The sequence below is a fragment of the Thermobia domestica genome, chromosome 17 (genome assembly GCF_964235325.1).
Source record: "Thermobia domestica chromosome 17, izTheDome1.hap1.1, whole genome shotgun sequence".
Lineage (NCBI taxonomy): Eukaryota > Metazoa > Arthropoda > Insecta > Zygentoma > Lepismatidae > Thermobia > Thermobia domestica.
Window position 1 is genome coordinate 94,782,040 of NC_137470.1, and position 25,212 is coordinate 94,807,251.

At 34.3% G+C, this 25,212-nt stretch overlaps 1 protein-coding gene across 2 annotated transcripts in view; it reads right to left on the minus strand.

The window, feature by feature from the left end:
- ssp6 (PDZ domain-containing short spindle 6) overlaps positions 1–25,212 on the minus strand; it is a 622,397-nt gene that overhangs the window by 215,908 nt on the left and 381,277 nt on the right. For both annotated transcript variants that reach the window (XM_081743712.1, XM_081743711.1), the window contains exon 2: positions 12,098–12,217. In XM_081743712.1, coding sequence (XP_081599838.1) covers positions 12,098–12,217 — 120 coding nt within the window. The remainder of the gene's footprint in view (positions 1–12,097; positions 12,218–25,212) is intronic.

Here is a 25,212-nt window from a genome sequence, read left to right on the forward strand (position 1 = left end):
TATGAACATAGCATGGGATAACAGCGTGATAAGTCAGATACAAAGATCCCTAGGAAAGGAGCTGCAGCATCTAATTTGCCTTCTTCATACCAATGAGTTGCCATTTCGACACCTGGTTTCCGAATTGGATGATGGGACGACCCGACCCAATGCTTTTTCCGGCCCCATCGAAAAGAAATTAAAGGATTGTGAACGTTCACCGATCATCTCCTTTACATCCATTCTCGTTGAATGAGTGTCTGAAATGGAAAAAACAGATGGTTTAAGCAGTGATCAGAATTCTCTCTTTGAAATTTGTAAGGCTGTTGCTACAGGAATGTGTACTACCGATCTAGCAAACAGAAAACCAGGACCATTATCACATTCACGATGGCTTACATTGGCCTGTAGGATGCTTCGCCACTACATCAGTACTGATAAACCTAGTTCAAATTTGTGTTTACTTTGCCAGTACATTGTTAAAGTATACGCTCCCGTCTGGTTTTCAATACGGCGAAATCCTTCGTGCGAAATGGGCGCCATGCATCTGTTTAGCATAGTTAAGCTATCACATGTTCTGCCAGAAAATCTACAACACATGGTTCATTATGTTCTACAAACAAACGGATACTACGCTCATCATGAAAACCTGCTGACAGCAGATGAAAATCTGCATTTCGAACGTTAGGTTGGAGAAGGATAAAAAAAAGTACCGCAGCCAGAACACTCCGAGATCAAGCCGCCCACGTGACTTCATTGTTCCGAAATTAAACTTTACAGCTGAAAATTACTACAACATGATTAATTGGCCTAAATATCTAACAGTCACATGAAACATAACGGATCAGCAGATTGAAGAAAACATCCGAATTTCAGCTACTCTAACAACAACATTCCCTTGCCATAATCAAACTGTGGAACGCACAGTGAAGCTGGTGTCCGAGGCAGCGTCGAAAAGTGCAGCCAGAACGCAAGAGAGATCTACGTTAGAGCCAAACTGAAGTCTTGAACAAGAATGCCTCGGTTCGAGACCAAGAAGAACTATGTGATCTAAGGTCAAATGTCAACGTATGCCTAGTGTGTGGATGGGTGGGCGGAACTCGATGTGCAACCACCTTCCCGTGGCCTATAATCATCGTTAACGTGGCATTCCAAACAAAATCTGGACATTAATTCCAACAACTGAGCTAATATGGCTGTACTCTGACTCATAAACATTTTAAAATTATTTACTGGCATTGCTACAAGTTTCTTTTAATAAAATAATTGTATTATAGCCATCAGGTAACTCTGAAAACGACCACAAGTAGCTTTTCTGTCATTGGTGTTGTGCGTGTTGCATAACCAAACACTTAAAAAACTTAAAGTCCGCTGGGGCAGGGTAAGGAGTTGGCCAAAAAAGATATAAAAAATCAGTAAGGTCGGTGCCACTAATGGCACCTATTCCGCACTAGCCGTCATCGAATTTCCAACAAAAGTGCAAAACGCTCCACCTTAATGCCCAGTGTTACGTGCAAATGTTGACCAACCTTCTCCAAGCGATCAAATCGAAACGACCAGACAAGCTCACCCGTGGGGTCATTTTGCTCCTTGACAATGCCCGACATCATACGGCCAACACAGTCAGGGCAGTCGTGCAGAAATTCAAGTGGGAGGTTCTTGGTCACCTTCCATACAGTCTAGACCTTTTCCTGAGACTACTCCATTTTTGGTCCCCTTAAAAAGGCTCTGAGGGGGCAAACTATTCACCTCGGACGACGATGTCCAGCAGTACGTTCGGGACTGGTTTCCAACGCAGCCCAGGGAATTTTACGAGACAGTCATTCACCACCTCGTGTCGCAGTGGGACAAGTGCCTCAACTTGTCACAGTGGGACAAGTGCAATACTTCTAACATACAAGTAAGAGTTTCTGTTCCTTGGCCTCTGCCTCGTTTCTTTCTGAACATTCTTTGTAGTTTGCCTTCTACCACTGTCTTTCTCAACATGTTTCCCGTCTTCTGCTCCTCATTTACACCATGTGGTTTACTGAGAATTTGTATTTTATATATCCTGCATAATGAGCTCGAGCTGAATACAATGGTGATCATTCGGGCCTGGATATTTATGTGCTAAAAAACTGTAAAATATTTTTATGCGCTAAAAATGAAAAAATATTTGCTAAAAATTAGAATAAATATATTTAACAAAAAATAACAAGGAAACGGATCGGAAAACACCCAACGTAAGAAAAATAAATACATGTGCCCACAAATAGATCCTTTTCATCAGATGTCGAAATTCCACAGGCATTGCAGTGAATGACTAACGTCTTTTCCAAATTGTCAATCGTAAAGTCATGCCTACTGTCACGAAATAATGTCTTAAATTGAGAAAAGGAACGTTCTACGTATATTATACCATATTAACCTCACGTATTTTAAAAGTAACATATCACGAATAATTCACACCATCAATTCACTTGTATTTTGGCCTTCCAATACTTCGGATATTTCACAGGGTTTTATAACCAATGTTTTTTCAAATAATTCCTTATTTTTTACTTATGATTTCAGCTTTCGAAGCAGAAAGAACATTCAGCTTTCTTTCAATGCACTGAACTTCTTGTACTTCTTTAACCGAAGTACACAATAAATCCCCTGTAGTTTCTAGTTTCTTTATAGAGTGAGTGAAGAAACCGAAATTGACAGATATGAAAGCAAAGTCACATTTCAAGCCACTGTCATTTACTAAATTTTGAACAATTTCAATGGATAAAGTATCGCCTGGGATTAGTTTAGTTACTACAGATACAAATGTTTCAAAATTCTTCACATAACATAGTACTACATTAAGGCAGGTACTCCACCGTGTAATTACTTGTGTTGAAGAGAGCTAAAGATCGGAATTTGTTTCTTCGAAAAGTTAAATTCTAGTTGGCGATTTTACGGTTTTTTTTTTTTTTTTTTTGCCATTTGACAAGAGCTTGTTCACTTTAGTACAAAGCGCTCCTTTAGAAGTTCTTTGTTTGGCGCAAGTTACCCCAACGTTGATCAACAGAATTTGACAACGCTGTTTCTGTAGGTGGGAAATTACTTATAAATACGATGGATAAATTTATGTAGCCTATTCTTTTCCCTATGTTAATTTCTTTCAAGAGAAATTTTTAAAAAATCGTTGTGAAATTTAGAATAAAATAACGGAAAATTATTTAAAATATGAATTTATTACCAAAATGTCCAAAATATTTATTTACACAACTTTTTTCATTAAATATGTATTTTTATGTGAAATAAGATTTGCAATTTACACTTGCAAACTCCTAATTGAGATAATAAACTTTGTTTTGGGCTTGTATGTGTGGGGGAAAAATATGTTTTACATACCAATCCGGGCCTTAGTGATCATATTATCTTACGCATGCTGTACTCTTACAGTATCATTTTTCAGTTACATCTTAAGTCAGTTAAAGTTACTTTTCCAAATTTTGTCTGATTTCCCTTCGCATTTCACTTCGTGTATGTCTAACTTGGCTGCAATTGTACGAACAGTTTTCCAAGGGTTCGCTTTTACGGCATTCCTGAGGAGTTCATCAGATCACGCTGTTGTTCGGCGACCGCAGAGCTCACTTTTCAATGTAAGTAATCATACGAAATTTTGCAAACCAGCAGCGTATGTTGCGTTGATTCACTCCTCATGGCACTTGATTTTTTTCGCGCCTAGATCTGCAGAATATCTCAGTTTGAATCCGTAAAGGAAATCATTCGCAATCGTATGTTATTTATGGAACATTTTTACAAGTTCCTGTTCAACAACATTGCGTCTTGACTTACTCGTAAAACCAACCTGTTTTCTGAACATGTACAGCGTTTGTAACGGCGTAAGCGCGACTTCGATCCATATACTGGTTGTGTTACAGAATGGGTTTCCCCTGAGACATAAAATCGCGTATTTCAAAAGGAAAACCCAATATATACTGCATATATTAAATCTTCCAGGGTAGGGTATTGGTATAAGCCATATTAACGTTTGTAAGAGACGTAAGGAGATAAGAGGTAAGTTTTGTTTCCACAATATTCTCGACAACAGCATTAGCAATTTCATACATCCATATCAATCTACCTATCAGAGTGTTACACAAAAATTTCTCACAATATTTTGGGAATAGATTCCTCATATCAAAATAGGAAAAAAAGTTTACATGGACCTGTGGTCGGAAGTCCATAGTTTCGTAGTTATAGGGTGCCAAAAACGTGAAAAAAAGAACTTTAAAACGTCTATAGTTCCACTACTATAGGAGCGATCGTATTCGGGTCAAAACATCACTGAGGAACTAGTATGTGAACTATCCAAATATCCGTCTTTCAAAATCTTCGGTATTTGCACAATCATTTTTAGATAGGCTGTTTGGGAGTACTTGATCACTCTCCACCTACCTCTCTAAAAATTGGTGTGCAAATACTGGAGCATTCTTAAACATGGATATTTGCATAGTATACATACCAGTTCCGCAGTGTTGTCTTTATCCGACTACAATAGGTCCCATAGTAGTGGAGCTACGAACTTTTAAATAGAGATGCAAAAAAGCCGGCTTTTTTGAATCGATGGTTTTTTTCACATAAAAAGCCGGCTTTTTTGGAAAAAAAACGAGAATTTTGGAAATTTTGGCTTTTTTCAACTTCATGATTTTTCTATCTAAATAGCTTTCTTATAGTATATTCTATAGTTAGATAAGAATTCCATGACCTGAATGTGATATTTCGCTCTGAAATTCACCATCAAGATGGATGGAGCACATGTTTTACGAATTAAAGCTAACATGAAGAATGTAGTATTTGAGGGTAATTTTAGAGGCTATTTAACTTTATTTTAACTTTTGAGTTATCGACATCTTTTTTCTTCTCTAGTTTGTCATCCGTGTTTCATTTCTAAGAGCTTTTAGTACTCTAGCTTCTAGCGCAAAAGTTAAACTTGCCCGTTTTTCTATTTATCCGTCAAAGCGTACGTTTTTCAATATATCCGTCAAACCGTACTTCCACATTTCTGTTATACTGTAGCTGTGAAGTGATTTAGCAATAATTTTCCGGACACAACCTTGAATACCAATTTATACAAATAATCAGTAGCGGATTTAGAAAAGTACTTTAGGAGGGTTTTTTCTGATTGTTCGTTTCCTAAAAAGTCCTAATTTTATTTGGGAAGTGCTTGAAGTTTATGAGTACAGGCATGAATAATATTTCGTTTCGTTTATATGTTTAGCAATAATCTTCCGGATACAACTTTAAAAATCATTTTATATTGAGAATCAGTGGCGGATTTAGAAAAGTATTTTGGGAAGGGTTTCTTACTAATGTTTAGTTTTTTTAAACATTCGTAATTTTTATTTGACGGGAGCTTAAAGTTTATGAGTAAAGCCATAAATAATAGATATTTCGTTTGTTGCAGACATTCCGTAACTTTGGGGAACGGGCTTCAGTCCGAAAGACCGCTCCCCTAATCTTCGCAAAACCGTCACTGCTGGTAATTAGTAATAATAACGATTTAAAAACAATAAAAAAGGAAGTCGCCCAACTCACAGTACACGCACTATTTCTACATTCACAGATGGAATGGAGAAAAGCTTTGTCAGAATGGTCGAATGCTGGTTGAATCCCGGACTTCCCGATAGAAGCTCAAAAGCTAATAACTCAGTCATGTTTGTTGTGCAGTTGTATTTAGCTTAACTTAAATATATTCCGTAGTCTTTTTTTTTGTGGGGGGGGGGGGGGAGTTCCGTAATGATATGTTGAATCCCTCTTGTTAAAAATTCAGAAAACTTGAGGATTGGGTAAACTGTGATGGTGGTTCTATAAAACTTAACTGTAGAATTTCAAGAATATACAGAACCAAAAGCTCTAGATGTGCAGCCTTTAAGTGTATCATATAAATCTAAGTATTTCTCTTATGTTTTATTTTAATTTTATTTTGTTTCAAAAAGAGGGTATGGAATATTTTGAAGTAAAAATACTACATACTATTTTGCTAGTTATTTGTGTATTCTTTAAAAAGAAGTGTTTACTTTTAGGGTTGGCTGATTTACACCAACTTTTTTTTTAATAACTGGTTTAAACCACAAAGATAAAAAGAATGAAAAATGCGAATCGTGTGAACTTCATGGTAACGTTTCCAGATATCAAACCACCTGCAATAGTGATTTTATTTCCCTTTCACCTTTTAATCAAGGTGTCCCATGTTCAATTCTCGGTCGAACCACAAACCTTCTTTCATGCGTAACCCAAGTAGCGGTTCGGATGTCAGTTTAAGCGAAAGTATTCTCCTTGATAACCTCGGTATTTCGTAAGGATGTTAAGCCTAAATATACGAAACAAACCAAATTGTATATATCTGCATGCCTAAATGCGTGTTGTTTTATAAAGAAGCCAATATTGCTTAAATATATTGATAGAAATTGGCAAAATTTATCGATTGCCTACGTAGCTTCCACCATTAGCTTGGATTGGACTTTCAATGATATCTACGTACCGGTACTAAATTTGTAATTTAATACCTCAGTTTTAGCGTACTTATTATGGTACGTTGACCTTTAAATTTTACATGCAAAGCAATAACAGGATTTTCCCGTTATTGTCTTACATTTCAAGTAATGACGGGATTTTCCCAATGGCTAGGGCGGGAGATTCTCAACTTAAGAAATTTACTGACCGCACTTCTTTAAGCTTATGGGAGTTCTTCCGGCATAACCCCGCTGTTGCATAATAACATCAAGGCGAAACAAACTTAGGCTATTTCTGTGGATATGTAATATAAATACATAAAGCAAAAAATCTAAATAAAAAAAACCTGGTTTAAACCAAAAAAGCCTGGTTTAAACATCCCCCAAAAAACGGGTTTTTGGCATATTCAAAAACAACCACGGTTCTTGCCAACTCTGCTTACTTTTGTATATAGGAGGTTAAAAAATTCTTATTATATACATTGGTTAATCCTGTAGAATTCATAATGTAAATATGTTGAAGAAAAATTGTTTGAAATATTTTTTCGAAATTCATAGTTTATTTTCGATGTTTTATATTATTATCAGCATCAACCACTAATTAAATGATTTTTTGTGTTATAGAGAAGCGATACAAAGTCTGTTTTATCAATTTAAAGCAGTATTTTGAAAAAAGCCCAAAATTTCCGAAGCAAAAAAGCAAAGCAGAAAAAACCGAGTTTTTTTCCAAAAAAGCCGTTTTTTTTCCGAGCCCTTGCATCTCTACTTTTAAAGTTCACTTGTTTCACGTTTTCGGCACCCTATAAGTTCGAAACTATCCACTTTTGAGCACAGATCAATATGAACTTTTTTCTTATTTTGATGTGAGGAATCTGTTTTATATATATATATATATTACACTTAATAAATATTTCATTATGACAATTTCCTCACAAAAAATATATCACTAGTCAATGATCTGATGGATTTTCTTTTACGAAACTATTCGGAAACGTAAATAATTCATAAATAAAAATTTCAGTAACAATTCTTTAGTATAATATGGTTCATGATTTAATTCAGAAGATGGGATGAGAGAGTTTGTAGTGGTAAACCGTAAGTTTTAAATAAATTTTATGTTATGTAATGCAACCAGTGAGACAAAGAATTTATCACTCAGCAGTAGAAGTAAAGTAACCATATAACCTACAAAATGCTGTCCTCATATATTTATATAATAATTTCATGTACTACTAATGCATTATCAATTAAATTATTACCTAGCCAAGCACAGAAAACTATTACACACGACGTTTGAAGTATATACTAAAAATTACGGTGTCCACATACTGCACTGCGTCTTATGTTCCATACCTAAACAGTATTTTATACTATCTGAATTCATTATTTCTTTGTCTCCTTCTCCCAACTCTGCTTTTGTGAGGTATATACTAACAAAAGAATATTCATTTCTGCTACAGATTGTACTGAGTCTCCTTCAGTACATCAGTATACAATATACTTCGAACCACCGTACTTGTTGCTGTTGTTTTGCTACTGGCCTATATAGCTAGCAATATCTATACTAAATATTTAAAAGAAAATGTAATATCTAGTTTTTTAAAAATAAAAACAGTGAAATTTTGGTTATCAAAACATTAGATGTCTATAAAAATATGTGTATAGTACATGTACTATACATCATGTGAATGAAATAAATTACTACGTCAACTAATTCTTCCACCAGAAATTGGTTTTGACAAAACTGAAAAATTCATGTAATAGAATCACACTTGTCACAAGTAAATTGTAATTAAATGAATCTTCTCTCATCAGTGATATCAATATAAAATTGTGAAGAAAATTGATAAAGCCTATATAGAATTCCACTTTCGCCTTGATCTTATTTTAAGATAAAGTCTGATTTTTGTGTCTAAAAATATAAATCATGTAGATAGTGAGAAGATAGAGATGCCCATTTTACCATAGTTAGGTTCACATGAGGAAGAAAGGGAGAAGAACAGTATACAATATTAATCCGATTGCATTGAAACAAACTGTTCTTAAGACAAATTTTCTTAATATTGTCGATTAGGACTTGTTAAAATTCTTTTCTCTTGATGGAGACGAAACATACACAGAACAACTAATCATTTTCTACCGTCAGGAACTCATGAGCCTACTATTTATCATGACTACTATTTGAAATACCGGGCTCCAATTTGAGAAACTTTATGAAAATGTCTCGTACATACAACTTTACGATTAATGGTTCTATAATAGCAACGAAATACACAGCGTAAAACACCTGATTAAATGAACATCCCTCGAAAATATTGAATCAACTACTACAAAAATGCTTTACAAGGGCTGATTCCATTGCAGTCAAACTACTTAAGGCAAGAAGAACTACAAATATTTCTTAAGAAAAAAATAATGTTAATCTGCTTAATGCGACAGACAAAGTAAAATTCTTAAGGAACGGGAAGAATCGGTAATACTGCCTATATACTACAAAATGAACTGCAAAATAACGAGGAAAATTGACGCTGTCATCGTACTACAATATGTGGTTTGACAAACATTCTTATACCATAGTTAATTCCGTATGAAGGTGAAAAAATCAGAGTTCATAAGCATGAAGGAATTAACAGATGAGATTAACCCTCGGAATGCCAAGTTCCTTTAGTTTCGCGAAAACCCAGTGGGGTACATTTTGTACCCCAACTTATTTTTTACTTTAATATTGGGGGGAAAAGAATTAAGATTATTCTTTTGTTTGGGTCCACAGCTTTTATTGATAATATCGATAAATTCAAACAATATGATACAATATTTTGAAAAACAAAAAGAGAATTAAGATTACTATTATAACAGGAGATTTTTTTAAATAAATAAATGCATGGATCTAGAAAAGTAAACTCCAAGAAACAAAAATGCAAAAGACTGAAGCGAATATTCATTTATATTAAATTTTGTAAAGTTCTCAAATGTTTGTGTTACTGGTGAACAACATTTACTAATATCACAAAGAATAGAGCTATCTGTTTTAATAATAATAATAATAATAATAATAATAATAATAATAATAATAATAATAATAATAATAATAATAATTCTACATGGAAGTTCATAGGGTACATGTTGGACCCCAGTAGTATAAATTTCCAGTTATTTCAATAATTAATTATATTCACTGGAGCTTTCCTGTAGAAAATGCAGAAGGGGCAAAAATATTCAGCTAGAAAAAGAACAGCCAAAATCGAAGAAAAATACAGGAAACAGAAGCAAATTTGAAAGTGTGGGGTACAAAATGTACCCTCATTGGGCTTCCGAGACGACAGCTTAGTACCGGACCAGGTACTCTACATCAGACAGAATAAACAAATTGGGAATATGATGGTATGTTTCAAATAATTATTTCTTAAAGGGAGAAATTATACGAAGTCCTGGAATAATTAGGAATCCCATAGAATGCTGTAATGTTGTGAAGTTCTACATGTGAAATATAGACTCGAAAGGAATTCAATGTAAGAAAAATAATGTCAGTTCTCCAGATGAATTGGTGATATATATATATATATATATATATATATATATATATATATATATATAAAACTGCCTATGGTAGCAGAAGAAAAGTGCCGAAAACCAACATCATATTTTATATTTACACCATAGCGGATTGAAACTTAAGGTCCAGAATGAAATTATATCGGGATCTTGTCAAGAAACGTGTTTATTCTGTCAAAATATATACTAATTTATAAAACAGAGTGCCTGTTGACATAAAGAGACCTATTAGTTTGTATGACACTTTTAGAAAGCAGGCCCAAAACCGACATATCTGACAAGTAAGACACCTACTGAATGTTATCACAAAAATAAAGGAATGAAAATATATCCCTTGACACACTTCATTACGTATCTTATTATTTTATCTACAAATTTTCCACGTTTTTCCAAATAGTTGGCCTAATACTTGTAAAATGCAGGCAATAAACAATATTAGTCTACGTAATCCAATCAAGGAACACAAATAATTGCTACCCCAAAATTCACGTCATGGAATGTAGGAAGAATCGAAATAACTGAAATAATTTATGCAACTTGATTACATTGATATTAATAATATAATATTTAATAAATAATATTCTAGGCTACCACCAGTAGACCACAAAATACGCCACTGACTGATCGTATTCTTCACAGTTCCTGTCTTGTGAACAGAATCGTTTACAAAATGTGCATTCCGTAGCTTATCTCTGTGCACTGGACACTAATTGCTCATTGGATGATGAGCAGTTGTATGTTCTTCCAAAGTGTAGCTGCTTCTTTGTTCTTCAAGTAGTTAACCTGACGGTCCATTTGTATGGCTAAATTAACTTCCGTAGCCATTTTGCATCCATATTGCCGAACAATAATAATAATAATAATAATAATAATATAATAATAATAATAATAATAATAATAATAATAATAATAATAATAATAATAATAATAATAATAATAACCTGAATAATAAAATTTGCTGATGAAAAGTAATGGACATAGTGGGATCTGAATCCAGGTTTATGGCTTGGCAATTTCGTGCGTTTTCACTACGTCACAAACTTTTCAAGCAAAGCTAACAATATAAACTGATAAATAGGGAAGTTATACGCTTGCGTTTCATAATTGACCTTATAATTTATCGAAATCGAACTAATATTTCTAAACTTCTTGATACATTTCAAGGAATTCTAAAATTTCATCCGCAATCTATTTTCCTTTTAAAGTAGAAGCTAGGCTGCAGAACCAACCTCAAAACCTCCACCACAACTCATTGAACGTTTTAATATATTTTCCTTATGGAGAAAGGTCTATGTGACCTGTTTGGATTTCAAGGAAAGAATGATGAGTAATTCATTGTTACTCACCTAAAGATCTCTTCATACAGACCTATTAGTATCTCATCTAGTCTAACATGAAATATTTTTAGCTAGCTAACAGTTTTCGTGCGACATTAAGTGACGGATTGGCGTAGATAGGTGATTCCCACATTAAACTCCTACCGACAAGGCCCGAATTAAATCCCGTCAGCTTCGAACTTTTTAAAAAATGCTTCCATTTCATTTAGAATTCATACTCAATGTGATAAGCAAGGTCTTCTGTGGAGAAGGAAAGGAGTATTCGAATGAGGAGAATGAAGGGCAATTGAAAGAGGTCAATGAATGGAAACGGATTTACAAATTTATTTCCGTCAATTGTTCTGGATTTGTTTTCAGTTTATTTCAAAAATTTTCTAACATGTATAATCAGTGCTTTCTTTTTTTACACATGCAGTGTGTAATGAAATAATACACGCACAACGAGTTAAAACGTACAATATAAATTCATGTTAATATGACGAAGTTGTTCGTGCATCATAACAGTAAGTGCTCGTTTCAGTCTTCCCAAACGTAGAATTTCTTGTGTGTTTGGCTGCATACCTGTCCAGGCGTTCGGAAGCAAAACAGAAAGTGATGGACATCACCTAATGGAATTATAAATCTCAGGGAACCAGATGCTTATGTAAGTGACTACTTTCAGTAGCCCCACAAGGATATATTGATACATTTCCATAAAATAGTTTGGTCAAATTAAGAAAAACACATTCTCAGATACAATATTAAGCATAGAACTCCCACCTGTAAAGTGAATCCATAGGATCCATTCTTCTTCTCTACGATGATGGTCCTACGTCGCCGATCCTCTTCTGGTTTAGTGACAATCACTCGGTCTGGTTTTACTCTTTCCAGAATCTGAGACTGAAAAGATAAATAAAAACATAGTTGAGAATGGAAGTACACGTGTTTGCAAAACAGTAAAATTGAAATTATGTGTATACGTTAAGTGAGGGAGAAGCAATTGAACTAATCAGTATACAAAGTCTTCGCAAAATAACAAGGTTTAAAATAAGTTTTTTTTTTTCCTGTCATGATACAAAGAGACAGAGATTCGAAATGAAATTCAAATTCAATAATTAAACTAAAACTAACTTTTATGGTGTCCAGTTGTTCTTACTTGTGCAATGAGGGACTTTTCACTTTTTTCATGTTTCAGCGTTGTCAAAAAAAAAAAAAAAAAAAAAAAACTTTCCTGATCTAATATTCTCCGAGCGTTTTTAGATCGCATTCAGCAAATCCTTTTCAAATATTCTGGCAAGGAAAGCAAAATATAAACTAAACATTTCCAATGATTATGCTACTTTTTGCCAGTAAATGTGCATAATTCTACATGTTTATGAATGTTATATGCTTGTTGTCTTCCACTTTCCCCTTTCTATCGCCAGGATTCATTTTCTACTCTACTTTCGTACAGTATTAAAATAATACCAGGTGCATCATAATTTATATTTCACATATGTAATATCTTAATTTGGTATATGGACATATTTTAGTGGATCCTCAAAGAAATTACTTACATCAACGATTCTCTGCCTATTAGTTGCGACCTACTGGTGGGTCACAATGAACTGTTCGGAAACTTTACAAGTTTTCTTAACGGAATAAATCCTTATATTAAGCTTGACAATTTTCTTACATATCGTTCAGAGGTATAAATTCTAACATTTTCGATGATGAAGCACTAAATAACAGTAGGACTTCATGTTTGAAGAGATATATTAAGGCCCTTTACTTCAGGCGAAAGACAACTATACAAAGAGATTTAACGAACTTTCAGACAATGGCGAATCTAGGCCAGGGCTGGGGTCCTAGGCCCCCAGTTTTTCGGGTGACAAAAATAATTTAAGCTGTTTATATATTTTTGAAATTTCATAGTAAACTCATGTTATACCTGTTATAGTCTATCTGCTGAGTGCCCCCTCCCAGTTTTTACCTTCTAGATCCGCCACTGCTTTCAGGTAAACAAGTTCAGTTAGTAGTTGTTGAGCAAGCATACTCAGCCTATGCAAGAAGAAAGAAAGTTAAAAAAAAGTAGAACATGGAACCCTAAGAGTAACACTCATTACGACGTATGAAAATATTTGACATTAAATTTCATCGTCTGGATAATTTCAGGAATAATAGTGGTTGAAATGTTTTAGTTTTGTAAAGTTTAAAATCTTTTGCAATAGGTTCCAGTTTTGTGAAGGTTGAGAAGCTTTGGTCTACATCAGTAGTTCTCAAAGAGGGGTTCGTGGAACCTAGCCAGGGGGTCCGGGACGCCCAAAAATTGAAAGGTCTTGTAATAAAATAGAACTCACAGATGTTAAACTGTTATTTTTTTCAGTTACTAAAAAGAAATTAATAAGAAATTATACATACGTTTGCAAATTTAAATGTACTACTTTACTAAATTTCTGCCCTGAAGCCGGTCAACAGTTATATAGGACTACTTCAAGTGAGAGAAATTCCTTTTTTAGGGCACTTTTTCAAAAGCAGTTGTAGGGGTCTAAATTAACTGTACGGCGCCTCGGAATTTCATGGATTTCATCTTCAAGTGGCAGATAGCTTTCACCAGTACCACCAATTCCAGATTTTTTTTTTAAAATAAAGAAGTAAATGTTAGTCATTCCTATGCTTATAAACATCAACCCCCCAATTATGGGACTTTTTTTTAAAAAAGATGAGAAACCCCTCCCAAAATATTTTTCAAGATCCGCCACTGCGGGTAACCCTAGACTCAAATTGGTTTGCGTGTGTGCTGTGAGTATAAAGTATTGTCTAAAGAGGCATTGCAACATTTGATGCCTTTCCGTAACACTTACTTATGTGACCAAATCTTTTCTGGTCTTTGCAGTATTAAAACTTTAAAGCGAAATATTCTTAATGTGGAATCGGACCTAAGATTGATGGTCACAAAAATTATTCCAAATTTCAATGCAATTATGAAAAATAAAAAACAAAGAATTTCATTCCTTACATTAGTGACCCTACATTTGAGAAAGTTGTTTATCAAGTGGACTTCCTTAAAAATAAAAGAAAAAAAAGATTGATTTTCAATCTTGAAAGTTACTGTATTTTCAATTGAAATTTATCTTTACTAGAAAACAATCATGTATCTTTAGAATAAATTACTTATTGCATTACTTTTCTTGATCTTTTTCTTGTCAGTGGTAATTCTAATTAGTATATTTTAATACCATGTGAAATTTCAGATAGCATTGCAAGGGGTCCCCAGATCACTTCCCGAATGAACAGGAGGTCCACGCTATCGGAAAGTTTAGAACCACTAGTCTACATGAACAAGAGTCAAAAGCTATACAAGACTGAGCCGTAAGTCTTGCAATATTCTGGTACGGAACACACCTGTATTCATTATATTACAATGAAAGCAGGTGAACATAAAAAGTATAGCCACTCGTGATGGACTGTCTTCTTTGCCTCTAAGGACAAGACGTGGTATTGACGTGGAATGTAGGAACTGGCAGGAAGGTGGCTCCGGTCAGTCACTAGGGTCATTCCATGTCAACTCACCTAGAGGAATGTGCTTCAATGTCTCAGATTGTCTTCAAATTTTTTTTCATACATAAATACCAATGAAATTATGCTCAATTAATTTTTTCCGATTTTTTGGATGAGAAATGAGCCGGGGAGAAATTGTTGGAAATGTGAATTTGGCGCCAATTTCACATTCCGGCACTCACGTCAGCACTATGGAACTAAAATTATCATAACTTTCTTATTTTTCAAGCTATTGGGCTCATCCAGATGTCAAATGAAAGCTTAATTTTATCTCTTTCAGTAGATCTTAAGAAATTTTGCAAAAGGTTACACTGTCAAACATTAATGGGCATACACAACAAAATTTAGGGTTTTTTACAAATTGTGCCATTGCTCAAAAGTTACAACTATGAAGCTTTTGAAATTTTTTGTTTTGTAAATTCATCTTAACACGTATATGGTATGGTTTAAAAATAAGGTAAGCAGGGTGTCTTTTGTATTTTTGTAATTATTTTTTGGTATTTTACATGTACGGAAATATACAGTTTTAGGTTTTGTTACATATTGTGTCATTGCTCGAAAGTTACAACTATGAAATTTTTGAAACTTCTTTTATATATAGAATCATAGCACATACATGATATGGTTACACTTTTGGTATTTTTGTAATTATTATTTTTGTACCTCAGACTGCAATTAATGAATCGCTCTGGGCCTTCTATATTCTATTGGCCAGAAAATGAAGACTTTTGTTGGGTATCTTTTTAAAATATCTTCTGGAAAGTTCCTGTCCGATTTCTTACAAGGTAATCAGCCCGGACTTACGAAATTGAAAGCAAAATTTCAAAAGGCGACATATCATCAGTAAAAACAATGAGCTGTGAAATATAGGACACAATATTTTGTGTGTAAAACTGTGTAATTCTGAGAAGTATTAAGGGTATGTATGTTTATTGCTTTCACCTATGTACACTCATGTCCAAAATGATTGTCGGATATCTATAAGTGTCTTCTTGTAAGAATATAATTTGATAATGATTTTGCAGGGTACTTTTAACACTGATACTATGTGTATTTGTGGTAAATTTTATAGGAAAAGAATTATAAATACGAAAATTAGAATGAGTAAAACAAAATGTTGCTAAATGAACAAGAAATATTTATTTTCGTTTTATTGTTTTTATTTACTGTTCTTTTAACATGAAATTTGCAACATACATGTCTTTGCCAATTATACACATACTAGCATTATAAGAAATACCGGGTGAATTCGTTATCAAATTATATTCCTACAACAACATATTTATAGACATGCGACAATAATTTTGGACATGACTGTATATTAGTCTATTATTTCTTATTTTTGTTGATAGGTTTTGTCATAATCACTCAACTTATATTGCTAGGTCTACATTTTCCATTCATAAAATCACAAAATTATTATAAGAAAAGGACAACCTTTTTGTTATTTAACCATACCAATTCAATGCAAACTAATCCTATAAAAAGTTACAAAAGCTTGATGTTGTAAGCAGTGGTACAATTGGGAAAAAAGAAAGGCATAATTAAAGTACAAAAAATAATAATATTATGGTAATACCAAAACTACACATTCCAAACTACACTTCCTGTAATAAACTCCTATTAAAAGAGTTAAATTTTTAATTTCATGTAACATGTTTTCTATTGTTCTACATACGTTATACGCCATTAAGGTACTTAGGATATGCATTGCCCCGTCCGGCTCAGTTGTGTTATTACTGTTACAGAGGCCTTTAAAATTTGTGATTTTTTATATTGTATAGTGCCTTTAATTTGGAACACTGAATTATAAATCTGGCATTGCAAGTTTTTGTTTAAATTTATGTAGATTTGAAATACGTAATAACTGACATACTGCCTTTGAAAAAACTCTACGCTGGGTTGACAACCCTGTTAATAACCTGGTTGTGTTGCAGTATGTGACAAACAATGTCCCCTGTCAGTATTTGCATGGTAGAAAATTTCAACGTTTTGTACCTATTAGATTAAAAGCTATAAGGGCGTGCCAAGATAAATGGTCCACCCTATGTTACATATTACTTGTGAAGCATTTATCCATACATTATATAATATGTAACATATATTGTGTTATATATACACACAACGAATGTATCAAAACTCCGAGTTCATAGATCAACTCCGATATAATACATGGATATATAATATGATATGGATGGGTGATCAGGTGTTTTCAAACAAAGCTCTACATTAAAATTAATCTTCCAGAAATAGGCTTATATGACTCCTCACATAGTCTCCCAATTCTTGACTCCACATCGGTATATCATAATAATTTATCACTTGTAAGCGAAGATAAAGTTAGCTGTAGTACATTTTGACTTCATCGTATAAAATTCATAATAAATCTAAAAGAAATTTGGGTGAATGCAGAAGAAAGTATTAACCATGATTCTCATATCAGCTTTAATTAAAGCAACTAGTTACTTGGTCCAGTAGCAAACTTCTGAGCTGAAAACAGAAAATTTCGGTATATCCCTCGCTGTCTTGGTCTCTGATCTTTCATCCGACTGCAGGATATTCAAGGAAGATGAATTGTTTTTTCTGAGATAACTGCAACGGCTGAGAAAGACAGAGGCTCCAGCACGAAGGGATCGAAGCAGACAAAGAGAATAAATGAGAAACAAAGGGACAGAAATCACAAAAATAAAAGGCAAGTAAGCGACCGAGGAGTCTCTCGTACTAAATATTTCACTAGGACAACTACGGCAAAAATAAAATAATGTTGCATTCCTTTTTCAATTGACGATTCTCGCATTTTAAAGAGCTAAAAGCTATCACGAAAACTATTTACTAACTCGTGACATAGTTAATTTCACTTCTTTATTTTCGAATAGGTTAAATGCAAGCACTAGAGATGTGAAATATCAGAAAAATATATATCATATTCCACAAAGTTTGGACCATTTTCAACGAACTTACAAAGTTCGTTACTGAATTCTCTATGTCTGTTTGTTTGTATGCCTGTCTGTCTGTTATTTGCGAATTTTTTTTTCAATTTTGAGCGCTCCATTCGATAGAGCATAAAAACTGTTTGAGAAAGTGATGGAATTTTTCGCGTCACTCTTACCATTCCCGAGATATTGGACAAAAAATAGCTCCGATTTCGAGAGATTTATGGAGCCTATCTCGGGAACCGGAAGTCATAGAGAGATCATACTGGTATTGATCAATACCTAAGAGGATGGTGAACATTTTGGTACCAAATAGTAACCGGTGGCCACCGACCAACTGCTCACTGTTCCCCAGATATTGGCCAAAGAAGTTCGAATTTCGGGAGATTTAAGGAGCCATATCTCGGGAACCGTAAGTCATAGAGAAACGATATTTTGCAAATTTTGCGAGAAACAGAAGGGCGGATAAAATGATTTACTTTTACATGTAGGAAAAATCACCGCTATCCTTCCCACTCCATCTCTATTCTTTTTAAGTTCGTTCTGGCAATGCTCTTGGGGCATTCTCAACTGGTTTCATTATAATGAGGGCCGGCTCTGTTATATGTGCAACACGTGCTTTCGCACAGGGCGGCAAAATCCGTCGTAAGTATATTATTTAAAATAAATATTTCTTATTGGAAACAGACTTCATGATGATGGTAGTTACATTTACTAAGCTGACCTATTTTGAATACTACATTTTAGGTCGCTTTACTTGAAGGTAACATGGACAGTGCTAAGGCAAATAGTCAAACAAATCCTAGCATGAATTTCTTGATTGTTGACAGATACGAGAACTCAATTCTCGAATAGTAGCGAACATCTGTTCCATTAGTTAGGTATTACAGTTTTGATATGAAAAGTTGTCTTGTCTTTATCACAAACAAGTTGTTTTCGTTGAAGGTAGAATAAAGTTTCTTGTTTTTTTTTAACAAATATACAAGGAAAATCAAAAAATAAAGATAAAAGAGCTCGTTGCACTGGAATTGCAAACTGACATACTGAGATTGAAGCTCGATATTGAATTACATGAAAATTATTACCATCTTTCCTATGTGTTTGCCTGCGAGACTGTATCGAGACACAACGAGATTGTGTTTGCAGTGTTGGGCCTTTCTGAGTGCGAGTGCTATTTCCATCTCCTTCGTTGTTCATGATAGGATAGCATACTTAAAATCGTGGCTTTTAAGATTTGTTATTTCTGGAGAAACGGAGAAGGCAAATGATGCCATTCCATGGGCGGCAAATTGCCTAGAACAGGCCCTGGTTATAGTGGAATGTATTTGTTTTCAACATGAATCCATCCTTTTATTAGTAACTGATTTTCACTCCACGCAGTAAGGCCAATTGGGAAGACCCAAAGAAATTATACACTATATTGCATTAAAATCGAATAACTGTGGTAAACGTCGCAGAAAAATGTTATTTAATTAAGGAAATCTTAAAGTTTCAGAGATTTAATTCCCCTTTATCCGCTTTCTCTTCTCTGGCTTCTAGGGCGGATCCAGGATGGACTTCTGGGGGCAGCGGTGGGTTGTACTACTGGTACTTAGAGCTACTTTTAAGAGCTCCAAACTCTGCGATGGGTTTTGTTTATATGTAAAATAAGAAAGCTTCCTCTTCTGGGGGGATCTGGATCCGCCCCTGCTGGCTTCAATAGCAATCATTAGAGATAATTGCAGTACCTTTAAGTGTCGAAAAATATTTAGTGTTGACCACAAAACGACAAATTTCTTATCTGGTCTCGACTTTTAACTTGAGAACTAGGGGAGAATTACATGTTCAAATTCGAGATGAGATGTATTTCTTGTCTAGTTTTCGAAGTGAGAATCGAAACGAACCATGAAATTTCTCGTTTCGTGGACAACACTACTTACTTACAAATCTCAGATTTCAAACACTGCTTTTAGCGTTACATGATTTATGCAAAAAGAGCGTAAGAACATTTATAAAAAATTAGAGATCTGCAAGTCATTACAAAATAAACATAGTAAAATTATATACAGCGTGAAACATTTACCTTGATATGCCTTTGTAACAAACTAAAAAAAAAAAAAAAATACAGAATGCTGAAACTTTGTACCATGCAAACATCATCATGCATGTTCGACATACTCCTTAGTACCACAAGATTAACAGTGTTGCCAACCAAATGCAAAGTTCTTTTTTAAAAAAATTATACTACGTCAGGTTGTTACATATTTCAATTCTACATGTACAACGAAAACTACAATTTCATTCTCATTATGTATTGTTGCAAACTAAGGACGCTACAGTATCGTAAACATCTAAAAGCAGCCAAATTTCGGAGGGTTCTACAACAGTAATTCCACTACTACCGCCACCATACGGCGTATTTCGAACAAGTAGACGCAAAGTTGTAACAAGAAACCGAAACTTTGACTTCTTTCTCAAAAGACTTTATTCCGATAAAGTGAATAGATAAGTATCACATCTAATTACGCATATGGTTTCAAAAGACACAGATTATAAAACCGTTTACGGCAGTTTGTAATCTCATACCATTCCGGAAATATGAAAAAATGGTTAAATTTGATATATTGCTTAAAATGGTTTAAGGGATCTTTTTAAAACACTTTCTAATTTAGTTTGGTTCTATGATATTCCAACAACACTTTTTGGTAGATATACAGTAATTCCAAGTTGTCCAAATTACATAATTTAAGCAGTGGTGCAAACTATAACGACCACTAAATGAGTATTACTATGAAAAACACCAGTTTGTAATTAGCTTAATGTTTGTTTTGCATATGTTATATCGTTATAACCCTTAGTCCGTATATTTATATAATCTATGTTACTGTTTTATCAAAATCCATCTTAACACTTTATTTAGATATTATCTTTTTTATTGTAGTACGTAATAAATTAAACATTTACATACTTTTAAATATTGTACATGTATATATCACAAGATGGATTCTCTATACATTATATGCTTTTATTCGTTGCTATGACGACTTACAAAGCATATCATATCACCAGGGCCCGGATTTTGTTGACAAGTCAACTTTTCTCTGTTACGCATAAGACAAGGCATATTCTATAAGTAAAAAAGTTTGTAAACAGAACGCTGCAGCCTAGCTGTTGCGCACCTAATCCTACATTTCCCCACTCCCTTCTCCGCGACGATGATGTTTTGCAGTGTTGCAATCTGCAAGGAGAGGAATGGTCTGAGGATTTTCTACGACATTTGAAAAAATGAAATCTTTGAGTTTTACGTCCCACGGTTATGCCGGTTAGGCTAAAGAAGACGGTGATAATGAATAATGAATGAAATGGTGGAATGAAGAAAGTGGGAGGAAACGGGAGAACCAAGAGAAAACCCACGCACACGGTGTTTGTCCACCACAAAGTTCACTTGGCGGGGGCTGGGATCGAACCCGGGACCCTAAGCACCAGAGGTGAACGCTCTACCACTGAGCCACCGCGGCCCCCTCTACGATATTTGAGTGTAAATGCTGTATATTGACTGTGCCAGTTCGTACCAATGAAAAAATAATAACAGAAAGAGAAATTTTCCTTTCAGAAGGCGTGAAGGGATCGCCCCGTCGGAAAGCGTCACTGCTTACAGTGTATCCATGAGGTAGTCTGCACGGGCCCGGCCCGTGAATTAATAATATGAGGCCCGACCCGAGTAAGAAATATGTTTTAGCATTTAGGCAAGACCCTATATGATAATCAAATGAGCCCGAAATAAGCCCGAATTACAAAAACTTAACAATTAAGGCAAAATTGTATTTTTTATTTGCAACAATTAGATGTTTAATTTTGCAGTTTAAAAGTTTTCATGATTCAGAGACAACAAGGAAATAAAGGTTATCCTTTACATTTAGTTAACTATGAATTCTCTTTAAACAAAAGTCATTATATAAATTCTCATATAATATAAACTGACATTGTCTTGAAGAAAAAACCAAGACACGTTGTTCCCAATGCTCTTGTTCCTTTAATTCAGTGTAAGAAGCAGTATTTTCACTCAGACAAGCTAAGCATATTTATTTCTGTTACTTTTAGTTTTTTTTTCTCTATTACACAGCTTTTCTCTCAATTGCACAGTGATTTTAAGTGTGGGCATCTTAAGTTACAAATTTAGGTGTGCGTTAAAAGTTCTCCAGAAAATATCGTTGTATTATGCTCGGAAAGGTCCCGAGAAATATGATTGTTTATTTAAAAATTTACGGCCCGGACCCGGCCCTAGGCCCGAGCTCGTGCAGACCTCTACCATGAGGTTGCTTACCTACTAAAAAAGTAAGATTCGGACTTCAAACATTTTAGCAGGTGATATTTGTTGTAACAGAAGTTTGCTGAGTTAGTATCACTGGAACTTTCAAAGCCAGACAAGTGGATGGAAGAGTAGTGGGGAGGATGGCGGAATACGAAGTGCTCCGCAGCGATCTGCGCATCTTGGTTTGAAACTTGTCGAGTTATAATAAAAACGTTATCCATCAACACTAGGTTCTAAAAAATATATATTTTTAGGGTCAACTTTTGGTCACTTTTTGCCGTTTTGAAGTTTCAGGTCAGTTTTTAATATTTTAAGGTAAATTTTAGGTAACTTATGGTCTTTTTATTCTTTTTCTTCTACATAAGGAAATTTTAAAATGAACACTGTTTACGGATGTGAAAAAGACGAAGTTAAATAATCTCTTTTCATGCTTCCTGACTATTCGGGTGGAAAAACTGCATTCTTAACAAACTAATAAAAACTAAGCTGTAGCTGGTTGACGAAAGGTGGAGGTTGGTAGGTGGCCGAATGGATAGTTTTGGGTTGTTGACCACAAAGGATGTGATCACATGAATAAGTAAAAATGAATTAAAAGGCGTACAAAGATTTTAAACAGGGTTTTTATCTATTATTCTCATGTAGTCTACACTTGCGAACTTTTATTGTTTAAGAGTGCTTCCTAGTTTCAACTCGGGAGTGAATTGACGCTTTCAGTACGTACAATGTCGTACAATGGACTGATCAACGAACATAAATGATCAATGGACTGCAACTAACTGAAACAAAACTTTTTGAATATGAGTGACAAACGTTAATTAAAATCCAATGGATATTTAAAAAATGTCAATGTTTTACGAATTAAACATTTAAGAAAACACAAGTTTTAAGGTCAGTTTTTGTGAATTTTAGGGGCATTTTACAGGAATTTTAATGTCATTTTATAGGTCACTTTCTAGAAAATTTTAGGTAAACAAGATCCGGGCCCTGCATATCACTATCACAAGAGAACATCAATCATAATAACAAAAAAGAAATTACATCTATTTCTCTCTATCTTTTCTTCTTCTTCCTTTTGAACAGCTTGTGCATATTTTAAAAGCACATTTTGCCCGTAAATACAAGTTATTATATAAAAATTACACAATACCGTTACAAAACTTTACCAGTATTTTCCATATCTCTAGAACATCTTGAGATATCAAGTTCATGTAATCGGCACTGTGATCTCCTCAACCACAGAGAGTTATCTATGGAACTGGATGAGTAGTCATACTGTGATTTACTATATTTGCTACTATATCGTTACTATATTTGTTTTCTATATTGTAAGGAGCGTATTTGATGTTCTGAGTTGACTGAAGACGCAAGTAGACTTGCAAGACTGGTCAATATGTGTCTTTATTTCCTTTTCCTTCTTTTTACCGCTGACGTTGAAATTGAAGAATTATAAGTATACAATTTCCGCATGGTTATTTTGGTATTCATTTATCAACAGTGACAAGACTCCACTGCCAGCAAGATATAACTACCGAAGCACTAATACGCTAAATCAATGGACTCGGACTTCGGATTCAGGTTCAGATCCTGATTCAATTTCGGATCTAGATGCAGGTTCAAAATCCGCATCTTCCAATTTAACGAGTTCCTGATTTGGCTATCCCTAATAATAGTTACATATCACTTTCAATGTAAGAGAAAATTCTCCTCGCACATTTAGTATGTGCTTCAATACTTATCTTTACTGGCCGCGCAATGCATGGACATCAAATGTGTTAGCTTCCAAATATCAAGAAATAGATTCTTAACCATCAAATTGTATAAATAACACAATGGTAAATCTCACAATTTACTACACTGCTTCAGTAAGGGGGTAGAACTGGGTACCCTTCCTGAAGGTGAATGAACGTTTCTCTCGCCTCCTAAGTGGCTGAGAGTATTAATGATCATAAAGCCTAAATATTGAAGGAAACAGATTTCCGGTACTTTTGGGTCAAATAAACTGAAATTTAATGTTTTCCGTGGGTTTTATGCCAACTGACGGTGTTTAGCACGTATTTCTTATGAAAAAGTAACCAGATTCAGTTATTTTTTCAATAATACCATGCACTGGGAGCATACTTATGCTGTATGTAACGTAATGGGATTGTACTTATATATTGCAATTGAAGAAACTAATTACGAATTATTCTTGCACTTCACTTTATCTTTTCTGCGAAATCGCCTTGTACTTCATTTACCCTTCATTTACTTTAGAAACACACAATGTATTAATAACATTATAATAAAAGCTTATATTTGAAAAAGTAATAACTATTTTTTTATTTATTCAAGCCATAGGTAAAATCTATAACGAAATAAATGTGTAAAACATGTCATAAAAGCTTGGGCGCACCGCGCATTTTGCCCAGTTGGACGGCGGGCTAGTCCACTCCTGGCCTACTGACAATTTTTGCGTTGGCATCATAAAGTTATCCAGGAAGCTTCGATACTTTAATACCAGTTTATTCATATTCTACTGATTTATTTAAAGTACAACGTTGTAGTTCTTTTTTTCTTTTAATCAGAAGTTCATATCCCTGGAAATATATCTAGATACTAATCAGCAAAGAGCTAATAACGCCATCGGGTTCAGTGGAAACAAAACTTTACTGCTGCCCTGCGTGATGATGATATTGTCAATAGTAAACAAAAATGATATAGAGTTCCTGTCCCCATTTCACTTCAATACAAATGCTGTTGCATATCTTAAACACAATCAATAATTAAAACACACTTTATTTAAAAGTATCTATGCACAGTATTTAAAATTCTGTGCATATTTGACCTGTAGCATTTATAGCTTCGTATTCATTGAAGAATTGGGATTTGTAGAGAATCGGGAGTTCTGCTGGATAAAGATAAATTGCCGGGTATTTGTTATGGAGATGGGGAGTATAAAGAACCCTTTTACTCACCTATCCCTGACTGATTTTAACTGCAAGTGCCGGAATGATTTGAAACATCTGAATAAAATATGTAGTATATTTTGTGAAAATCGAATAACTGTACGTAGGTATATTATTTTCTTTTCATATTATGTATAAGGGGAAACTTGTAACAAGAAACGGATCTCACCCTCTCTCACGGATTTC